The sequence below is a fragment of the Podarcis erhardii genome (assembly GCF_964252035.2).
Source record: "Podarcis erhardii genome assembly, chromosome: 11".
In the NCBI taxonomy this organism is placed as follows: Eukaryota; Metazoa; Chordata; class Lepidosauria; order Squamata; family Lacertidae; genus Podarcis; species Podarcis erhardii.
Genome location: NC_138501.1, coordinates 43589011 through 43611647, shown reverse-complemented (window position 1 = coordinate 43611647; position 22637 = coordinate 43589011). Strand labels below are relative to the sequence as shown.

Genomic DNA, 22637 nt, shown 5'->3' with positions numbered 1-22637 from the left:
TCTTCTTAACAAATTCTCTCACTCTCTCACACCAGACTAGCCCAACCCACAGACTTATCCTCTCTGTCTCTTCTAACTCCAGACTGACTTCTCAAACACCCTAACTCTAACTCTTAACTCCTCCCCTTGGGTTCCCATTGGTTAGTCATTTTACAATTAGTTAACCCTTTCCTTATGAACCCAGTATGATGTCACACACCTAGTAGGGCAAACACCACAACCAGTAACCAAATAATTGTTAACAGGACTTTGTTCACAGTTGCTGCAGATGGATTTCTTAGCTGGTTTGGGCAAGAGGGGAGGATTTGTGCAGACTGAAAAGGGGGCTGCAGGAGATATCTGCAGCATTATAGCTCGCTATTGATCCCTTAACCTTGTTTAAGAGGGATCCGGCGCTTACAACCGCATGAGCCCAGCAAGCAACATAGAATGCCCTGGAATCACATACCGTATTTTTCGCTCTATAACACGCACCGACCATAACACGCACGTAGTTTTTAGAGGAGGAAAATCCGTAGGCATGCCACCCGTAGGCATTCCCTCCATAACACGCACAGACATTTCCCCTTACTTTTTAGGAGGAAAAAAGTGAGTGTTATGGTGCAAAAAATACGTAATTTGCTCAACCAACAGGCTGTTCAAATGTGTTGCATGCTTTCAAATCCAAGAGCTTTCTTCTGTGGGAGTGGACATCTAGCGTCAAGTAAAATAAAATAAGATGGAATAAGGCACAGTGCTCTGAGGTCAATGTAGGTATGTTGACCGTTGATTGGATTATAGTTTATTTGATCCTGCAAGGAGAAGAGGCTAGAAGTTGGATTACATGGCTTTTAAAATAGGGATGGCAAAAGGAAGCACAACAGCTTTGGGTTAGGAGTGTCATCACCTCGGTTTCCGTTTTGATGTACCTTTGTAAGGCAGGCAATATACAAGGCACAATACAAAATTTCATTAAGTGGGCAAGAGTCTATTCAATTTGACTCTTCTTGTCAGTGGGGTCAAGAATATGCTGCATTATTTCCATGGAACCTTTCTTCAACTTTCTATATATACTGTTGCGCTAGCAAATCCAAGGCAATTTTCTGTCAGATAAGCAAGTTCTAGATCTTATTAAGCTTTAAACATTTCAGGCTGGCAAGTCTGTAGGTTGCTCTGAGGGCCATCAGAACAGAGCAAAGTGAGGTCTGCCTAAGTGAGACACCAGTAGGACAGTACACACAAGGGAAACTTACCAACAAGCTGGTTTCCAGATTCCCCAATGTGTTGCAAACATAAATGTTTTTCATGGGAAATGCACTGCGCCTGTGGAATGTGGAATGGCAAGATGTGCAGAGCCTTTGACTCGGTTGCTCCTGAGTACCCTCACCATCACTGTGGAGTGCATAGGTTGTTTTATTGTATTTTAAATATTTTGTTGGAAACTGTCCAGAGTGGCTGGGGAAACCCAGCCAGATGGGGGGTTATAAATAAAAATGATGATGATGATGATGATGCAATGAAGCAGGAGACTTGCCAGCTAGAGGGCAGGAGGTGGTATAAATCTTGGTCTTTGGGGTCAGCCTAATTGCTATGCAATGAGTTTGTGTAACTGACTTCTATACTACTCATTACGATTTGGAAAATAGTTTTGGTTTGAAAACTTGAACATACTGTTGCACGCCACGCCAGTCTCTGAACGGTGCAGAATTCCAGGCACTTACCCAGGGTTTATGTTTCCTTTGGAATGAGGGACAATGGAGACTGTGGTGTCTTTATGATGCATGGTTTATTTACACATATACACAGCCTGAGCCTACAATGGAGGAGTTCACTGCATTTAATATCCCAATGGGATCTTGTTTCACCCTTAGCCATAGCCTCGGATGCAAGCAGAAATCAGGCATGCCACTCCCTCAAAGGATTCAGCCTGCTTCTTCCTCTAGTTTCTAGCTTACACACACAACTAAGCTCTGGCCTTTGCTTTTTCTAACTACCAGCAAGTTGAGGGAGGGAGGGGGCCCACCCATTTGCTATGTGGCATAAAGCCACTTCCTTTGTACCCTTAATGGTCCGTTACCTAGGCTGTCACCTCACCAGAAAGCTAACCTAGCTATTCCAGAAATTTGAATTCTTGCTTAAGTTTTACAACTTGCTGGATCAAGGAATTAGAAGGCTTTCGGCATACGGCCTGCAAACCCCTTCTCAACTCATAAGAGTGCGTATGCTCTTCTTGTCAACCACTTTGCCAACCCTACTTTCCCCACACCTGACCCACCCCCTCGACTATCCCCGCACAGCCTGCTCCAAGCCCCACCTTTAGAGAGCAGTTTCTGAAGTGCCTCCATTATATCATGCTCCAGCTGTTTTTAAAGCCCTATATGGCCTAGGACCCTCGTACCTACAGGACCGCCTCTCCTGGTATGTCCCATGGAGGACCTTACGGTCTTCAAACAAAACCATCTTGGAGGATCCGGGACAGAGGAAGTTTAGGCTGGCCTCAACCAGAGCCAGGGCTTTTTCGGCTGTGGCCCCGATCTGGTGGAACCCTCGGTCAGAAGAGACTAGGGCCCTGCAGGACCTGACATCTTTCCACAGGGCCTGCAAGACAGAGCTGTTCCACCAGGCCTTTGGCCAAGGCACAGTCTGACCCCCTCCTTTGGTAATCCTCACAGAACTCTAGCCCAATGGTTGCCATTAATTTGATTTTGAATTGATTTTAAAATGAATTGATTTTAGAATGCTGTGTTACTTTTATTGTTGTTAGCCACTCTGAGCCTGGCTTCGGCTGGGGAGGGTGGGATATAAATAAAAAATTATTATTATTATTATTATTATTATTATTATTATTATTATTATTATGGAGGGGCAAGGTGTTTCACAGAACATTTCCCCCCATGCACTGCTTGCTCCCTTATCTGCCTGCCATTCTATCATCTCGCTGAAATTAGCATGGCCACCTATCAGCAGCCATGCAAACTGCAGCTTGACAACAGACTTACATTTTTATGCATATAGGAAGATACTGTTTGGTTTTTAGAATGTTGTAAGCCACCTTGTGGTCTCTGATGAAAGGTGGTCAATAAATGAAATAAGTAAATAAATGATTTTATTGGTGGCTGGAAGAGGTGGGGCAAATTGCAACGTGATGCCATTACCAGATGGGTAAGAGATGTTAAACTTTCCAGGAAAGATAGGATGAAATAAACAGAAGAATGCTGTTTCAGTAGTATTCCTCTTTGGAGGAAGAGCAGCATATGCCAGTAGCAAATAAGTAATGAAATAGACCAGGTTGTTTAGTTTTCTCTTGATGATGAGTAAATGGAAACCATAATGGTATTTTTATTAGCCTTATTCGCTTTAGGAGAAATTTTAATATTTGCAAATTGACCTTATGATTCCCCAAATAGAATATTAAGAAGCTGTGTGTCTGCAAAGGGGAGACAGCTGAATGTTGCTTCGAGATGCCAAATGAGGATACTGGAAGCACTCACTTCAAAACTTTGAGCGCATTATCGTTAATGTCATTTAAGGATGACTTGAGAGTTCTGTGCTGATGATACAGGGAATGTGCAGTAATGTTTCTTTGCAAAGCTCTTTCCTTCCCCCCGCAAGGTAATAATATAAGATACCTTTGCAGTTTAATTCCCTTTGAAAGACTTATATAAACTGTATTGCAATCAGGTAGCAGTCCCAAACCAAAATGCATTATCTTTGTGGTCTAGTAGAGGTTGACAAGCGTCGGTGGTCAGAGTCTCAATTACGTTCAACTGCACTGGGCACAATTTTTAAGAAACCTTTTCTTTCTTTCTTTTTTTGCTGAAATGCATTTCTTAAAATAAAAAAGTCTCTAATCCTGGAAGCTTTTTCATTATATGAGACAGTGAAAGAGCTTTTTTTTCTTCATAAGGTCTAGAGCAGAGGTGGGGTAACCTCAGGCCCAGAGGCAGGATGTGGCTCTCCAGACCTCTCTGTCTGGCCTCCAGAACTCTTCCCAAGTCACACCCCCTCACCAAAGCTGCTTCACACACTCCTTTAGTGTTTTTGCCTGACTGGACCATGTCCTTAAGCCCTGACAATGCTTCTTGGCTGCCTGTAAAGGTAAAGGGACCCCTGACCATTAGGTCCAGTTGTGGCCGACTCTGGGGTTGTGGAGCTCATCTCACTTTACTGGCCAAGGGAGCCGGCGTACAGCTTCCGGGTCATGTGGCCAGCATGACTAAGCCGTTTCTGGCGAACCAAAGCAGCACACGGAAACGCCGTCTACCTTCCCACCGGAGTAGTACCTATTTATCTACTTGCACTTTGACGTGCTTTCGAACTGCTAGGTTGGCAGGAGTGGCTGCCCATATGGAGGAGGAAAAAAAGGGTGTGTGAGTTTATGTAGTGGGAGATTAGCAGACAAACCTAACAAATACAGATTCTTTCGAGTTAGCATGAGAATAATAATAATAATTTATTATTTATACCCCGCCCATCTGGCTGAGTTTCCCCAGCCACTCTGGGAGGCTCCCAACTGAGTGTTAAAAACGATACAGCATTAAATATTAAAAACTTCCCTAAACAGGGCTGCTTTCAGATATCTTTTAAACAGACATCTTTTAGAAGAGGCTAAGTCCACAGAGCTACAGTGGTACCTTGGTTCGCGAATGGCTTGGCTCCCAAACGCCACAAACCCAGAAGTAAGTGTTCTGGTTTGCAAACGTTTTTCGGAAGACGAATATCTGACGCGGCTTCCGCTTGAGTGCAGGAAGCTCCTGCAGCCAATCGGAAGCCATGCCTTGGTTTTTGAACCGTTTCGGGAGTCGAAAAGACTCCCAGAACAGATTATGTTCGAGAATCAGGGTACCACTGTATATTGCTGAGAGACAGATACTCAGACCATAGAAATTCAGTTGGTAGAGAGGGCTCTGTGTGATGTCATTTCCCATCATCTCCTGGAGAGGAAGGAGCATATAGTACTTCCTGTTCCTCTCTCTCTCTCTCTCCCCCCAACCAGCCATGAGGGCAATCATGCCCTATGCCTGATTGCCTGAGATGGGTTATACTGTAAATATAAGTATTTTGCTAGCATAGTTTTTACTGCTACTGTTTCTGTGAACCAATGCAAGATTATAAAGTAAATCTTACTTTTATACGTAACTTTACACATTGTTGCCTGGTTCATTGTTATGCAGGCTAAGAAGGGGGAAGCCAGCTTACAAAGTGAGTCTTTGCAGCCCAGTTCCTATGCTTTCAATTTCACTGCCAATAATGGGATTTTAAAACTCTGTTTAATGCACGCATGTGGGCAGCTGGAGGGATAAATTGCAATTAACATATCCTCTCCTACCCATTAAAACCGTTCCCACACAAACTAACCTAGTGCACATTGCTCCACTCACTTTTGCCTCTATCACTCTCATGTGGCCCCTGGAAGGTGGTTCCCCACCCACCTGCTCCACAGATATTAGGTTGGATCTAGAGTTCACTCCTGACAAAAAGGGGAGAAGTTGGCCGAAGTTGCTTCTCCCACTTTGCCAATGGGATCAATAGCCTTCCATGGACAGAAGCAGCCTTCCTTTGCGGAAGGCAAAGTCTGGATCCAGCCCATTGTTTTTGAAGAAGGGCTCAGACCGACAGTATTTCTGTTGCTTCTTAGCACAGGATGGAAAGTATCTGATACTGGTGAATTATTTATCTTAATTTATAAATAGAAATCCTAGCCCACATTCCTCCAAAGCAGCTTACAGATAAGTCTTATGCAGAGTAGATCCATTGAAATGAATGGGCCGAACTCATTAATTTCAGTGGGTCTACTCTGTGTAAACCCTATTTGAATACCACTCTATTAAATCATGCACGCATATATCCCATAATAAAAACTAAAATACACACACGTGTATATATTACATTACACAAAGCATCCAATTTTCTTTAAAGCAGCAATGTTAGAAGTGGTAATGGAATGAAAGCACATCCCCACAAATAACAGATCCATTTATGATATTCACTTTATTCCTCTTCCATTGTTTTCCTCCTCGTTGTCATCATTGATTTATTAATTGTCTCCTTAACAACTTTGTCAGTGTGATGTGCACTAATAATACAGTGGTACCTTGGTTCTCAAACACTTTGGTTCTCAAACTCTGAAAACCCAGAAGCAAGTGTTTCAGTTTTTGAACAATTTTTGGAAGCAAACGTCGGATGCGGTTGTTGGCTATTGTCTCCGGGGCGCCTTGCACCAATCAGAAGCTGCGCCTTGGTTTTCGAACATTTCGAAAGTCAAACAGACTTCCGGAACGGATTAAGTTTGGTGCTTTTGTTTTTGCTATTTATTTTGCGTTTTTGTTTTCGAGGCTTTTTCATTTAATTTGTTTTTGTGACTGTGTGGAACCCAGTTCAGCTACTGATTGATTGATTGTGTGACTGCAGAAATGGATATAAGCCCCCCATCCGAACTATGACTATCAACTATCATCAGTGCAGGGAAGGAAAAAAATTAAATTTTCATTTTTATCATCTACAATACTGTCTTACTTATTTTATAGTACAGTACATTGAATATTGCTTTCATTTTATGGATCAGTGGTCTCCTTAAAATTCACGTTAAATTGCTGTTTTAGGGGTTGTTTTTAAAAGTCTGGAATGGATTAATTTGTTTTGCATTGCATTCTATGGGAAAGCACACCTTGGTTTTGGAACAGACTTCCGGAATGGATTAAGTTTGAGAACGGAGGTACCACTGTAATTAAAAACTGTTAAAAACACAAAACAGAAAATACATTTAAAACAAAACTAAAACAATACAAAGGCAATACTTGTGATTCCAAAACCACATGCCTTCATAGGACTATGGATAAACAAAGCTCTAATTCTCCCCTTGGATTCCCATCCCAAAGAATCCCTTAATACTGCCAACTAACTAGAGGCTTCCAAATATTATACTCTGGAGGAACCCAGGAATGACATTTTCTGTCCCTTTGCTATAATTAATAAAGTTATGCCAGCAAAGTACGTAAGCACTTTGCAAGTCGTAGTGGTGTGGTGGGAGGGACTTCATGGTTGATCTGGCTTCCCATTGCTGTGCATTACTGCCAGTTACCGAGAAGGGTAGCAGCAAAGCAGCAAGGATCTTGGTGGAAGTGCAGTGGAACCCATCCAATGCTCTCACTGCTGTGCCATCGCCAGAGGTATGGAGAAGCTTTGGCTCCCCAGACGTTGGTGAACTGCAACTCCCATCAGCCCCAGCAATGGCCAGTGGTGATGGGAGTTGTGGTTTCCATCTGGAGAGCCAGCGGTTCCCCAAACTTGCGTTGTTGTTGTTGTTGTTGTTGTTGTTTAGTCGTTTAGTCGTGTCCGACTCTTCGTGACCCCATGGACCAGGCACTCCTGTCTTCCACTGCCTCCCGCAGTTTAGTCAAACTCATGCTGGTAGCTTCGAGAACACTATCCAACCATCTCGTCCTCTGTCGTCCCCTTCTCCTTGTGCCCTCCATCTTTCCCAACATCAGGGTCTTTTCCAGGGAATCTTCTCTTCTCATGAGGTGGCCAAAGTATTGGAGTCTTAGCTTCAGGATCTGTCCTTCCAGTGAGCACTCAGGGCTGATTTCCTTCAGAATGGATAGGTTTGATCTTCTTGCAGTCCATGGGACTCTCAAGAGTCTCCTCCAGCACCATAATTCAAAAGCATCAATTCTTTGGCGATCAGCCTTCTTTATGGTTCAGCTCTCATTTCCATACATCACTACTGGGAAAACCATAGCCTTAACCTGCATTACAGCATCTGAAACTCCTACAGGCTGTGAGAAACGGTGTGCAGTCGTACACCCCATCATATGGAAATTAACACTCAGGTCATAGTTGTACCTGCCCTGAGACCTGTGGATATAGGGCGGTATATAAATTATGATGATGGTGGTGATGATGATGATGTTGATGTAAGAGCCCTGCTATATCAGATGAAAGGTCCATCTCTAGCCCACCATCCTGCTTCCCACAGTTGCCCAAGTAAGCAGATGTCTTCAGAAAGCCAATGAGTGGGGTCTGAAGACCGTAGCTGTCTCCCACTGGTGCTCCACATGGAGTGGTGTTTAGTGTCATGCTGCCCCTAAAAAATAAAGGTTCCAGATAGCCTTCATGCCTAATGATACATCACTCTAATCCTCTTCTAAAGCCGTGTAAAGCTAGTGGCCATCAGCACATCCTCTGGTAGCAAATTCCATAAATTTAAGTGTTACTTAGTTAATTAAACATGTGCTAGCCGTATGTTTAATTTTGATGATAAGTGGACACACACACACCCATTTCAGAATTAATCCACAGGAAGAGGGTTGGTTTAATCAACTAGACATCCTAAAACTAATTCACTTTCGCAGATGAATCCGAGATTGGAAAGGCTTTAGAGCCCAGTTTGCGAATGCCCAATGTCTTTGTTGGAAGCTTGTGCCCATTCTAGGCACATCGCCGGGAAAGTGGAAGTGCAGCACACACATACACACCCAGGGAAAAAAAGTGGAGGAAAAGGAGGGTGCAGATTTGCATATACTTTGTATATGCTAATTTAGATGCAATTTTAGAAATAATGGGTGGTCGTCAGCTGAACGTTACTCAGAGTAGACCTGTTGAAATTAATGGACCTAGCTTAGTCATGATCATTAATTTCAGTGGGTTTACTCTGCGAAGAACTTAGTTAAACACCACCCGCTGACTATAATTTAATTAGAAATATAGTATTATTGTGGGAAAGACTGTGACCAGTTGGCCTGTCTGCCTGATCTGTCTGCTGTCCAGGTACTAACTGTTGATCATAGAATCATAGAATCATAGAGTTGGAAGAGACCACAAGGGCCATCGAGTCCAACCCCCTGCCAAGCAGGAAACACCATCAGAGCACTCCTGACATATGGTTGTCAAGCCTCTGCTTAAAGACCTCCAAAGAAGGAGACTCCACCACACTCCTTGGCAGCAAATTCCACTGTCGAACAGCTCTTACTGTCAGGAAGTTCTTTCTAATGTTTAGGTGGAATCTTTTTTCTTGTAGTTTGGAACCATTGCTCCGTGTCCGCTTCTCTGGAGCAGCAGAAAACAACCTTTCTCCCTCCTCTATGTGACATCCTTTTATATATTTGAACATGGCTATCATATCACCCCTTAACCTCCTCTTCTCCAGGCTAAACATGCCCAGCTCCCTTAGCCGTTCTTCATAAGGCATCGTTTCCAGGCCTTTGACCATTTTGGTTGCCCTCCTCTGGACACGTTCCAGTTTGTCAGTGTCCTTCTTGAACTGTGGTGCCCAGAACTGGACACAGTACTCCAGGTGAGGTCTGACCAGAGCAGAATACAGTGGCACTATTACTTCCCTTGATCTAGATGCAATACTCCTAGTGATGCAGCCCAGAATTGCATTGGCTTTTTTAGCTGCCGCGTCACACTGTTGGCTCATGTCAAGTTTGTGGTCAACCAAGACTCCTAGATCCTTTTCACATGTACTGCTCTCAAGCCAGGTGTCACCCATCTTGTATTTGTGCCTCTCATTTTTTTTGCCCAAGTGCAATACTTTACATTTCTCCCTATTAAAATTCATCTTGTTTGTTTTGGCCCAGTTCTCTAATCTGTCAAGGTCGTTTTGAAGTGTGATCCTGTCCTCTGGGGTGTTAGCCACCCCTCCCAGTTTGGTGTCATCTGCAAATTTGATCAGGATGCCCTTGAGTCCATCATCCAAGTCGTTGATAAAGATGTTGAATAAGACCGGACCCAAGACAGAACCCTGTGGCACCCCACTAGTCACTCTTCTCCAGGATGAAGAGGAACCATTGATGAGCACCCTTTGGGTTCGGTCAGACAGCCAGTTACAAATCCACTGAGTGGTAGCATAGTCAAGACCGCATTTTACCAGCTTCTTTACAAGAATATCATGGGGCACCTTGTCAAATGCCTTGCTGAAATCAAGGTAGGCTACATCCACTGCGTTCCCTTCATCTACCAGGCTTGTAATTCTGTCAAAAAACAAGATCAGGTTAGTCTGACATGACTTATTTTTCAGAAATCCATGCTGACTATTGGTGATCACAGCATTCCTTTCTAGGTGCTCACAGACTGTTTGCTTAATGATCTGCTCCAGAATCTTCCCTGGTATTGATGTCAGACTGACTGGGCGGTAATTATTTGGGTCCTCTCTTTTCCCCTTTTTGAAAATAGGGACAACATTTGCCCTCCTCCAGTCTGCCGGGACTTTGCCTGTTCTCCAGGAATTCTCGAAGATGACTGCCAGTGGTTCTGAGATCACATCTGCCAGTTCTTTTAATACTCTTGGATGCAGTTCATCTGGCCCTGGAGACTTGAATACATCTAAACTAGCCAAGTATTCTTGTACTATCTCCTTAGTTATTCTGGGCTGTGTTTCCTCTGCTGAATCATTTGCTCCAAATTCTTCAGGTCGGGCATTGTTTTCTTTATCGGAGAAGACTGAGGCAAAGAAGGCATTGAGGAGTTCAGCCCTTTCTGTGTCCCCTGTTTGCATTACACCATCTTCTCCTCTGAGTGACCCCACTGTTTCTTTGTTCTTCCTTTTGCTACGAACATACCCATAAAAGCCTTTTTTGTTGCTTTTAACCTCTCTAGCAAGCCTGAGTTCATTCTGTGCTTTAGCTTTTCTGAACTTTTCTGATGGTCAGCTTCAAGGCTCCTTCTCTTCTTTCTTATTATTATCTATCTTTAAACCGGACCTGAATAGCTCTTCAGGTTGAGGACTCCCATCGTGAAGCGGTGTTATTCAACCTCCGGTCCCCTGATGCTGTTGAAATGCAGCTCCCATCATCCTGAATACCGGCTAAGCTAGCTGAGAATGTTGGGAGTTGTAGGCTCCCCTCTCCAAAAAAAACCCAACAACAACTGGGGATCCAAAGGTTGAATTATTATTATTATTATTATTATTATTATTATTATTATTATTATTTATACCCCACCCCTTTGGCTGGGTTTCCCCAGCTACTCTGGGTGACTTCCAACCAAATATTAAAAACACAATACAGCATTAAACATTAAAAACTTCAGGGCTGCCTTCAGATGTCTTTTAAAAGTAAAATACTAGTAGTTGTTTATTTCCTTGACATCTGATGGGAGGGCGTTCCACAGGGTAGGCACCACTACCGAGAAGGCCCTTTGCCTGGTTCCCTGTAACCTCACTTCTTGCAGTGAGGGAACCGCCAGAAGGCCCTCGGCGCTGGACCTCAGTGTCTGGGCAGAACGATGGAGGTGAAGATGCTCCTTCAGGTATACAGGACCTAGGCCTTTTAGGGCTTTAAAGGTTAGCACCAACACTTTGAATTGTGCTCGGAAAACTCTGAATTAGAGTCCCCTGTAGAGTAGAACACATGGCCACCCCAACCCATCCGAACATGGTCAGCATTATTTAAAACATAAAGACATGAGACAAACCTAGATCAAGCCAGTGGCTCGTCTGGTCCGGCATCTTGTTTTCACAGAGGCCAACCTGATGTCTGTGGAAAGCCTGCAAGCTGGACATGAACAACAACTGCACTCTGCCCACCTGCAATTCGCAGCAGCTGGTTTTCAGACATCTATTGCCTCTGACAATGGAGGTAGAACATAGGCATCATGGCTAGTAGCCACTGATAGCCTTGTCCTCTGTTAATTTGTCTAATTCTCTCTCAAAGGCATTCAAGTTGGTGGCAGTCACCACCTCCCGTAAAAGTGAGTTCCATAGTTTAACTTTGTGCTGCTTACTGGAGGCAGGAGTCTGCAGAGAAGGTTAAATCCAAGTCAAGAAGGACCAAGGCTGCAGACAGCTGGGCTGCCATACGTCTGGAATTTCCTGGACATATCCGGGATTCGTCCATTGAAAATAATAATAATAATAATAATAATAATAATAATAATAATAATAATAATTTATTTGTACCCCGCCCATCTGGCTGGGTTTTCCCAGCCACTCTGGGCGACTTCCAAAAAAGATTAAAAATACATTAAAATGTCACACATTAAAAACTTCCCTGAACAGGGCTGCCTTCAAATGTCTTCTAAATGTCAGGTAGTTGTTGTTCTCTTTTACATCTGGTGGGAGGGCGTTCCACAGGGCAGGTGCCACTACCGAGAAGGCCCTCTGCCTGGTTCCCTGTAGCTTTGCTTCTCACAATGAGGGAACCGCCAGAAGGCCCTCGGCGCTGGACCTCAGTGTCCGGGCAGAACGATGGGGGTGGAGACACTCCTTCAGATATACTGGACCGAGGCCGTTTAGGGCTTTAAAGGTCAGCACCAACACTTTGAATTTTGCTCAGAAACGTACTGGGAGCCAATGTAGGTCTTTCAAGACCGGTGTTATGTGGTCTCGGCGACCGCTCCCAGTCACCAGTCTAGCTACCGCATTCTGGATTAGTTGTAGTTTCCGGGTCACTTTCAAAGGTAGCCCCACATACTGCGCATTGCAGTGGTCCAAGCGGGCGATAACTAGAGCATGCACCACTCTGGCGAGACAGTCCGCAGGCAGATAGGGTCTCAGCCTACATACCAGATGGAGCTGGTAAACAGCTGCCCTGGACACAGATTTGACCTGTGCCTCCATGGACAGCTGCGAGTCCAAAATGACTCCCAGGCTGCGCACCTGGTCCTTCAGGGGCACAGTTACCCCATTCAGGACCAGGGAGTCCTCCACACCAGCCCGCCCCCTGTCCCCCAAGAACAGTACTTCTGTCTTGTCAGGATTCAACCTCAATCCATTAGCCGCCATCCATCCTCCAATCGCCTCCAGGCACTCACACAGGACCTTCACCGCCTTCACTGGTTCTGATTTGAAAGATAGGTAGAGCTGGGTATCATCTGCATATTGATGGACACTCAGTCCAAACCCCCTGATGATCTCTGGGCAGAAGTTTCATAACCTGGTTAAAATGTCAGGGACAACCTGGGTGCACAGAAGCCCATATCGGAAGTGTTGATTTATTGGCAATTTTCCTTAAAAAAAAAAAAAAAAAAAAAAAGCTTTAAAATGTCATTTTATTTGAAGATTTTATATAAAAAAAAATTAAAAAGCTTTTGTGTCCAGATTTTCAGATTTTCACTTTTTGAAATATGGCAACCCTAAGCCCAAGTGTGCTTCCACTTACATCCTAGGCAGTTGTGCATTATAGATCTTACGGAGCTTGTTTCTCCAAAGATAGTGTAAAGTGTTCTAAAATCTAAAGGAAGGATGACAGAACTCATTCTGATGAAGTGTCTCCTTGTTGACTGCCGTTGTGGTTGCCAGTTATGCTAATACTTTGGTGAAATTTTAGGAAATGGATGCAAGGTCAGTGTAGGGGGTTGTGAGGAGATTTGACAAAGGGCATCAGAGATGGCGATAAGGGCCCATTTCGGCCAATACTGTATCTTCCAAGGTGCAATAGAGGAATGAGCTTCTACCTTCACACAGCTAACCCAAACCCTTGGGCACCAAGGGGATATCTGAGAACACTATGATGTTTGCACAGGATGGCATTTGCCAGGAAAACTAGTTATGATATAAGTGTGCTACAGACCTTAATTAATCTATTAATCATAGCATCTGAGAGGGAAGCGTGTGACTAAATAAGGTCTCAGAACAAGATGAGGTTCCATATCAAGTTATGGGCTGTACATAATAGACGGTTGGTACATTGGCATATTGATGGTTTCTAGTGATACACCAGATTAATAACCCTCTACTGAATCAACCTGAAACAGGAGGGGGGGTTTTTAGATACACCTGGATATTAGATATGGTGTGATATGTTAATTGGATAGGTGTGTGGCAGTTAAGTAATGTACAATCAATAGTCAATGTTCCTTAAGTATGGTTAATAGGTTTATAAGTTCAGGCATGCTCATATTGTTAAGGATATTATGTACTTCTTAGCTTAATGTACTTGGTTGATTAAGCATTAAGAATGAGGACTCAACCAGGCCACATTCACACCATACATTTAAAGTACTTCAAACAGTTGTTGCTTGGCCCCATAGAATTCTGGGAGCCGTAGTTCACTAAGGGTGCTGAGAGTTGATAGTAGACCCCTGTTCGCCTTCCAGAGCTACAATTCCCAGAGTTCCCTGGGAAGAGGGGTTGGTTTTCAAACCACTCTTGAGAATTGTAGCTTTGGGATGGAAGTGGAGAATGAACTTCCACTTTGGGGGTCTTCTTGGCCTGGAGTTTTCCCCAATGTGGTGTCTATCAACATCATAGTGTTCTCAGATACCCCCTTGGTGCCTGTCAGGGCCCCCTGCCGCTCCCAATTATTTTTAATGAGGTTTCTTGGGTGGGGGGCTGTTCGTTCGTTTTATCTGTGTTTCATTTGTTTGGTGGGCATGCAGATGTTTTGCCTAGTGTTTGGAAAAGGGGCTCTGAGCATCACCAGTTTTTCTTCTATGAAGTAGGTATTTTGTAGTGCCCTCAGCAGTTGCTTAGATTTCCAAATGCTCCCTCAGGCTCAGATAGGTGGGGTGGTGGCTCCGGCTGTAGTTTTTCTCTTTTGATTCAGTCTGTGGAGAAGAACTTCCTTGTTTGTTTTGAAGGAACTTCCTGCTTCATTATGAAATTATTTTTTTGAAATCTTGCCTGGTAGACAAGTAATAATAATAATAATAATAATAATAATAATAATAATAATAATAAATTTATTTATACCCCGCCCTTCCCGGTTCAGAAAACCGGGCTCAAGGCGGCTAACAACAAATTTAAAACACTTAATTGATGCAACCAAAAACAGCATAAAATATAGTATAAAACGTGAATAACAATAAATTCAGAATTCAAAAATCAATTTAGGGGGGAAATACATCCAATAAACATTAGATGATCACCAGGGCTAGCTGGCTAAATTAGTCCTATTTGGGCCAGCGAGGAGACCAGGGGAGAATTAGCTGTGGGATCCCAGAGTGGGTAGTCTTCATAAAAAAGGGGAGGGGGAGGGAAGGAAGGAAGGGGAATAACAGATCAGGCTAAGTTCAAATTGAAAGCCTGGCAGAACAGCTCTGTCTTATAGGCCCTGCGGAAGGAAGTTAAATCCTGCAGGGCCCTGTTCTGATGGGACAGAGCATCCCACCAGGTTGGAGCCATCACTAAGAAGGCCCTGGCCCTGGTGGAGGATAATCTAACTTCCCTAGGGCCCAGGACCTCTAAACTATGATTATTCATGGACCTGAAGCCCTTTTTCATGTGCCTCCTCTATGAGAGGTTCTCTTTGTGGAATACTTTCCCCAAGGAGACTTGTCTGGCTCCTTTAGGTGCCAGGAAAAAACATTCCTCTGCCTTTTAAACTGTGGTAGGGTATTGTTTTTGTTTGTTACTGTATTACGTGTTTTTGTGTTCTTATATTGTAAACAGCCCTGTGATCCTCAGATGAAAGGCAGTATAGAAATTTAATAAATAAAAGCAAAAGCAGCAAAGACCTACTTTCTTATTCCCTTTCTGACTCGGGATTAATTTCATGCCACAAAACAAATTCTCAGTAGGTGAATATTATTATTATTTTAATTACCCCACTAATACAAATAAATGAGTGAAATGAATGCCTTTTATTTCACAAAACGTTTAGACCACTTGATTTTAAGGAGAGAGAGAAACCCTCGAAGTGGTTCTGTTACGTGCAATGGGAATTCAAGGAGAACGCAAATTAAATCACTCTGAAAGAAGCTATTGGAGTAGCCCAAATCATTTCTCTGTGCATGTGCACAGAAAATAGTAGATCTAGCTGAAAGGAAACACGTGGAGATCTGCATTGATTATGGCAATGCATCCCTAATTATAATTATTATATAAGTGTTGTGTAATCAAGAAGGTTCTATAATCGTAGAGGGGAGGGTGGCTGTGAGGAGATATGCCTCTGTCTATCCTGAAGGGAGCCTGTATTCATGAATCTGCCATTACACTACTTACTGCCTGATAGTCATAGGGAGGGTAAGTTAATGTAGGCCCAAATCATGCGATCTATTTTCAGATTGGGGCGGGGGGGTGCTGATATTGACTGTGCAATTTGGGCATGTGTGCATTGGATTTTATAAGCATGCACAGAAGCCTGTGGGGCGAGGAGCTAGAATAATGGAGAGTATTGTGTGAACCAAACCCAAATGTACTCTGTTCTTGGTGTAAATCAGGAGCGGGGGATCTTTGGTCCTCCTAGCACTGTTGGACTTCAACTCCCATCAACCCCAGCATAGAAAATGGCCAAGGATCATGGGAGTTGCAATCTTAGCAACTTCTGGAGGGGCAGTAGCTCTGCGTCCCTGTTGTAAATATTAGTATTATTCCCTGCCCTTCTTCAAATGACAGGTTAAAATTAAAATATAGTATTAAAAACAAAAGCAGACCACTAAGCGAAATGGAATAATCCTCAGTAGTATCATCCCTGTTATGCTCCCCAAGTCTGCTGAAACAAATAGGTTGGAAGCTGCCTCCTGAATACATATAGTATGGAGACAATCTGATCTTTACAGGGAGGGAATTTCATAGCCAGGGTGTCACCACTGAGAAGGCCCTTCTTTTGGTGAAAGATGCCATATTCCCTGCGGGCACCACAAGCAGTTCAAAAAAACAGGTTGGCTGGAATGGAGGAAGGTGCTCCTTCTATTACATAATTGTGAAATTAGCCCCTTCCTTCCCATTTCCTCAAGGCAAAGATAACAATTCAACATAAGAAGGAAGACCCATCATGTTCATGAAATGCATGTTCTTTTATTGTTCTAGGCGAGAAATTCTTCAGCATGTTGACGTGATCAAAAATTTCTCCTTGACGAAGAATATGGTTCGGATTGGGCAGCTGATGCATTACGATTACTCCAGCCACAAATATGTCTTCTCCATTAGCAACAGCTTCCGCTTGCTGCTTCCAGATGTCTCTCCTATTCAGAACAAGCACTACAATATTTGTGCTGTCGTCGGAAATAGCGGCATCCTTGTGGGAAGTCAGTGCGGGCAAGAAATAGATAAATACGATTTTGTTTTCCGTTGCAATTTTGCCCCGACTGAGGCATTCCAGAAGGATGTCGGGAGGAAAACCAATCTCACCACCTTCAACCCCAGCATTCTGGAGAAGTACTACAACAACCTGTTGACCATTCAAGATCGAAATAACTTTTTCCTAAGCCTGAAGAAGCTCGACGGCGCCATTCTCTGGATCCCAGCCTTTTTCTTCCATACTTCAGCAACCATTACAAGAACATTGGTTGACTTCTTTATCGAGCATCGTGGGCAGCTAAAAGTCCAGCTGGCTTGGCCAGGAAATATCATGCAACATCTCAACAGGTGCATTTAACTCACCTCTTGCTGCTGTTGTTTTCTTTCGTTGTGGTTTGCAGCGCAGTTGAGGAGCAGCAGTCAAGAATTGAGGAGTTTTTAAGAGAGGCAGTGGGTTGTTTATAAATGTGTTCATAATAATAATAATAATAATTTATTATTTATACCCCGCCCATCTGGCTGGGCTTCCCCAGCCACTCTGGGCGGCTTCCAAAAAAATATTAAAATACCGTAATACATCGAACATTAAAAGCTTCCCTAAACAGGGCTGCATTCAGATGTCTTCTAAAAGTCTGGTAGTTGTTGTTCTCTTTGACATCTGGTGGGAGGGCATTCCACAGGGAGGGCGCCACTACCGAGAAGGCCCTCTGCCTGGTTTCCTGTAACTTGGCTTCTTGCAGCGAGGTAACCGCCAGAAGGCCCTCGGTGCTGAACCTCAGTGTCCGGGCAGAATGATTGGGGTGGAGATGCTCCTTCAAGTATACTGGACCGAGGCCATTTAGGGCTTTAAAGGTCAGCACCAACACTTTGAATTGTGCTCCGAAACGTACTGGGAGCCAATGTAGGTCTTTCAAGACTGGTGTTATATGGTCTCAGTGGCCGCTCCCATCATCGCGTCACCAATCTAGCTGCCGTGTTCTGGATTAGTTGTAGTTTCCGGGTCACCTTCAAAGGTAGCCCCACGTAGAGCGCATTGCAGTTGTCCAAGCAGGAGATAACCAGAAAATGCACCACTCTGGCGAGACAGTCTGCAGGCAGATAGGGTCTCAGCCTATGTACCAGATGGAGCTGGTAAACAGCTGCCCTGGATACAGATTTGACCTGTACCTCCATGGACAGCTGTGCGTCCAAAATGACTCCCAGGCTGCGCACCTGGTCCTTCAGGGGCACAGTTACCCCATTCTGGACCAGGGAGTCCTCCACACCTGCCTGCCTCATGTCCCCCCAAAACAGTACTTCTGTCTTGCCAGGATTCAACCTCAATCTGTTAGCCGCCACCCATCCTCCAACCACCTCCAGACACTCACACAGGACCTTCACCGCCTTCACTGGTTCTGATTTGAAAGAGAGGTAGATTAAATTTGTAGCCTACTTTTCTTTCACAAAAAAATATAACAAAGAAGAAATCATGATACAGTGGCCCAGTAACTATGTAATGCTAAGCCAATCCATTACTTACAGTAGCACAAGTAAAGTACTTACAGTTGCTGGCGAGCAGATCAAGGGCACTTTGATCCTCTGGTCTTGCTTCTACCCAGAGCTAAGCCATGGTTTGGCTTATTGCTCTGTGCAAACCCTGGCTTGTAGCTTATCTCCCCCCAACAAACCATGAATGGCAAACCCAATAACAAACCTTGGTTATAGATTGTGGTTTGCCTCGAGTTTGACAAACCCTGAGCCCAGGTTCGGGTGTAGCACTAAGAGAAACCATGACTTAACCCCTGTGGTAGGGGCAGGGAAGGAGTGCGGCAGCTGCCATCTTTGCTCCTGGAAGCCATACATTTGCTCATTCGCACTCAACATTTGTGAACAATTATAGCTAAGCAAATTCTTATTAAGATAAGATTGTCAGGTCTTTGGCGGTTTAGGTTGCTGGGTAAATGAATAAGGTCCACAAACTCTCGGGAGCTATGGGTGGTGTGAGTAGAGAAGTGTAGAGTACATAGAAATTGCCACCAGGAGCTACAAAAACATATCTAAACAAGATGGGGGAAAAGACAACCAGACTCAGGATCAGGAATAGCCAGAGTGCAGCTGGGGCAGAGAGGAATCTACAGATCTTTAGATGTTGCTGAACTACAACGTCTTTCATCTTTGTCCATTGGCTACACTGGCTGAAGCTGATGGGTGTTGGAATCCAGCAACCTCTATCAGGCCACAAGCACCCCGTCCCAGATCTAGAGGGAAGCTTCTCCATTTACACTGAGCTCCCCCAGAAGCTAAGACTTGACCATTCTTTACAGTATCAGCGAATGATCATCGGGGGAACATAGGAAAGCTGCCTCACTCCAAGGCATCCAGATGCTGTCATTATCAGTCAAAACAGGAGTCTAGATAGCCACGTTGGCCCATGAGAAATATTCCCTCTTGGGGCAGCCCCTTAATTGGGCCAACCAAAATATCGCAGAATACTGAACAAGCTCTTATATTGTCGAGATTCATCAGGCTCAGTGGGAAACAGAGCAGTCGTGTGGCTTATATCGAAGCCATGAAGTCTGCATCTGGCTGCGGTTTTAATATGGAACATGTTAAAGTAGCCAGCACTGGGTAGTGTGCTTTAAGTTGCTGTGCACATATCAGGGTTGCCCCAAAATGTGAAGGAAGGCCCTTAAGCTTACCAGTAAATGAATCTTTGAAAAGAAGCCCAGAAGACAAGAGCTATCAGTACATGACGGCCTTGGTTGGCCAAGGTTTCCATTTAGTACTGACACACATGTCATCGTTCTGCGAACCTCTTTTCAAACACTCTCTTAAGTTTTGTGCAGTTCAGATGCAAATGTATGGGCAGAGTTTGAGTTCCTGACAGAGCAGTCCTTGTGCTCTGAGACACATGGAGCTATAATAAAGATTTCCTTTGCCCCAGGTGTCAGCTGAGTCTCTCCACTTTGGAGGGGAGGATATGTTGTTCATTTAAGGTGCTCTTCCCCCTGTTTTTCTTGTGCCATAGATATCACGTTGCACCAAGTGCTTGCTAGGAACAAGAAGTACAGCAGCAACTGACTCCTCGTCTCTGAAAAGATGAGAACAGTCAAGAACAGCTAGTCTTTTCGTCTTTTCAGAGATGAGATTCATCACTAGAGCACTCACTAAAGCAGGCATAGGCAAACTCGGCCCTCCAGATGTTTTGGGACTACAACTCCCATCATCCCTACCTAACAGGACCAGTGGTCAGGGGTGATTGGAGTTGTAGTCCCAAAAACATCTGGAGAGCTGAGTTTGTCTATGCCTTAACAAAAGCTTGCACATTGTTTTTCGATGTCATGGTTGGCCTAGTAAAGGTGTTGCTCTAAAAGGGATTTCAAAATGACATTATTATGCATTTCCAGAACATTTCCATTCAATATATATAATCTGTTTCCCATGTCATGCTTTCTTTTTATTTCGCAGGTATTGGAAAAACAAGCACTTGGCACCCAAACGGCTCAGTACAGGTATTCTCATGTATACGCTGGCATCTGCAATTTGTGACGAAATCCACCTGTACGGGTTCTGGCCTTTTGGATTTAATCCGAACAACCGGGAAGACCTTCCGTACCATTACTATGATAAAAAAGGAACAAAGTTTACGACCAAGTGGCAAGAGTCCCACCAGCTCCCTGCCGAATTCCAGCAACTCTTTCGAATTCACGGCGAAGGTCTCGCAAAGCTGACTTTGTCCCAGTGTGCCTAAGGATTTAACACTTGAAGTGCCAAATGATTGTCGTTGTTTTTTAAGTAAAAAAAAAAAAAGTGCCCAAAATGAATTCACCGTTTTTTTCAAAACAGAATTCTAAATGGAAAAAAAAAAAGAATTTATGGGCAGGGATTTCCTTTGATTCAGAGATGCTCTGAAAGCACCCTTTGATTGCCATCTTTTCAAGCATTGGAGGGTGTCTTTAGCATATTTAGCAATGCAGAAGGATTTATTCTACTTGTGCAGTAGGAAAGTCAAAGCTGTTTACAGCAGAAAGTTTTGCATTTCTGGTTACGCTGCCAAGATGGCTCTCTTTAAAGTATTTTCATAGTCACGTATTTTTCACATTCCGCAATATGTCTCAAAACGTTGAATGTTTAAACACCTGTGTTTGCTTCTTAAGATTTTTGGCTTGTTTTCTTGGCTAACTTGCACAACTCCTCTTAGTAGCTGAAAAACAGTTTGAGGACCGCTCCTGAATGTTCTGACCGAATGACCATTTGCACCAGTATTAACTCCTTTAAGGTCAATGGGAATATATCACTGTAAGTGGCCATTGCATTATTCCAAAGAACTTTCGTTAGCATAACAAGCCCAATGGGGAATGAAATATACTTTCCATGCAGGCATGCAGAGATGGTCCATTGGATACCCAAGGGATGCATTGGTCCTTGTCACAATCTTTTGTGGACTCCTATTTCCATCCCACTCAAGCTTGTCCCAACCACTATGGCTAGGTAGAGAAGCTCTGGACAGGGCCAGGCAGTCTCTGACTTGACCTGTGCTGCTCCCAGCATTAAACGAAACACTTCTCGCTTTTGCACAGTGTGCTTCTCGAGTGAGAGAGACTTAGCAAATGGCCTTTGTAAAGTAAGAGTATGCCACCAGAAGTCTCTGTGGCAATACAGAAACTTCTGTAGCACCCAGTCGTATCTCAAAGGGCATCTGTGAAAGCAAGAATTGCCACATCACGTCCTAGGCCAATTTATTCAACTAAGGGGGCTTCAGAACCAACCAACCAACCAAGGAGGTCGCAGCCTCTCCCCAGCCAAAGGGTGCAGGCATGACACCATAGGAGTTAGTTCATCAAAGAACTCGGTCTGGGACAGTCTGGCCCCTGAGGCTGAAGATATTGTCCGCAACTGCTCTACAGTTTTGAATAGACCACGAACACAATGCTAAAATGCTAGGCTGTGTTGAGACTAGTTAGAAAAGCTACAGACGAGTTTGAGTCATTCGGTTTTTGCCATAGTTTCTGATGAGTTTGAAATTCTTGGATCAGGGATGAGAAAGCTCTGTTGCTGTCAACATGGTGCCCTGCCATGTCCCCTCCTGGTCTTCACAGGGGGTGCAGCGCAGTGGCGACACCTCACCTTGTGCCCCAGAATGTCCCCATCCCTGCTGTAAATTGAGAGGATTCATGAGAGCTCCAGACGAAGGTCTCCATCTCTCCTCGTTTAATATCGCCCAAGTATTTGTTCTGACATGACTAATGGAAGAATGCCATTGTTTTCACACCAGGGCTGGGAATGGTTTTTTTTGGATTTCCCGCTAGAAATCTACTCCACTTCTAAATGTCACTGTTGCTCTAAGCCACTGCTTTCTGGAAGTTTAAACCTCAAGCTACATCATTTGGCATTTTTGTCATTGTCCCTTAGGGTCGAAGCAGTTACTTAACTTTCTGTTGTTTACAGTTGGTAGTTATGTCAAAACTGGCACCTGTAGAAGTTTCAACTCTCTTTGACTGCCTCTTTGCGAAGACATTACTCCCCAGACTTTGCAGTATGGAAAATTCCTTAGCTAAACTCATTTATTAAACATTTTTAAATTACCTTTTAAAAAACTGTCCCAGTTTAGTCAAGCAGCAAGGGTGTTTTTTTGTTTGTTTTTAAAACAAACCTTAACACAAGCATTCATTATAAGTACCGTCATAAAACAGGCACATACGCACCCTCCTTTGTTGTCATGCAGGAGATAATTCCTCTTTTAAAAGAGACAGACATACTACAACAACAGCAAAAACGA

The 22637-nt window shown here is 43.9% G+C and overlaps 1 protein-coding gene across 1 annotated transcript in view; it reads left to right on the top strand.

Annotated features, from left to right (window-relative positions):
• Positions 1-22238, top strand: part of ST8SIA3 (ST8 alpha-N-acetyl-neuraminide alpha-2,8-sialyltransferase 3) — a 42655-nt gene extending 20417 nt beyond the window's left edge. Inside the window, exons 4-5 of the mRNA XM_081881611.1 lie at positions 16670-17227; positions 20327-22238. Coding sequence (XP_081737737.1) covers positions 16670-17227; positions 20327-20609 — 841 coding nt within the window. The 3' untranslated portion in view covers positions 20610-22238. The remainder of the gene's footprint in view (positions 1-16669; positions 17228-20326) is intronic.
• The last annotated feature ends 399 nt before the right edge of the window (positions 22239-22637 follow it).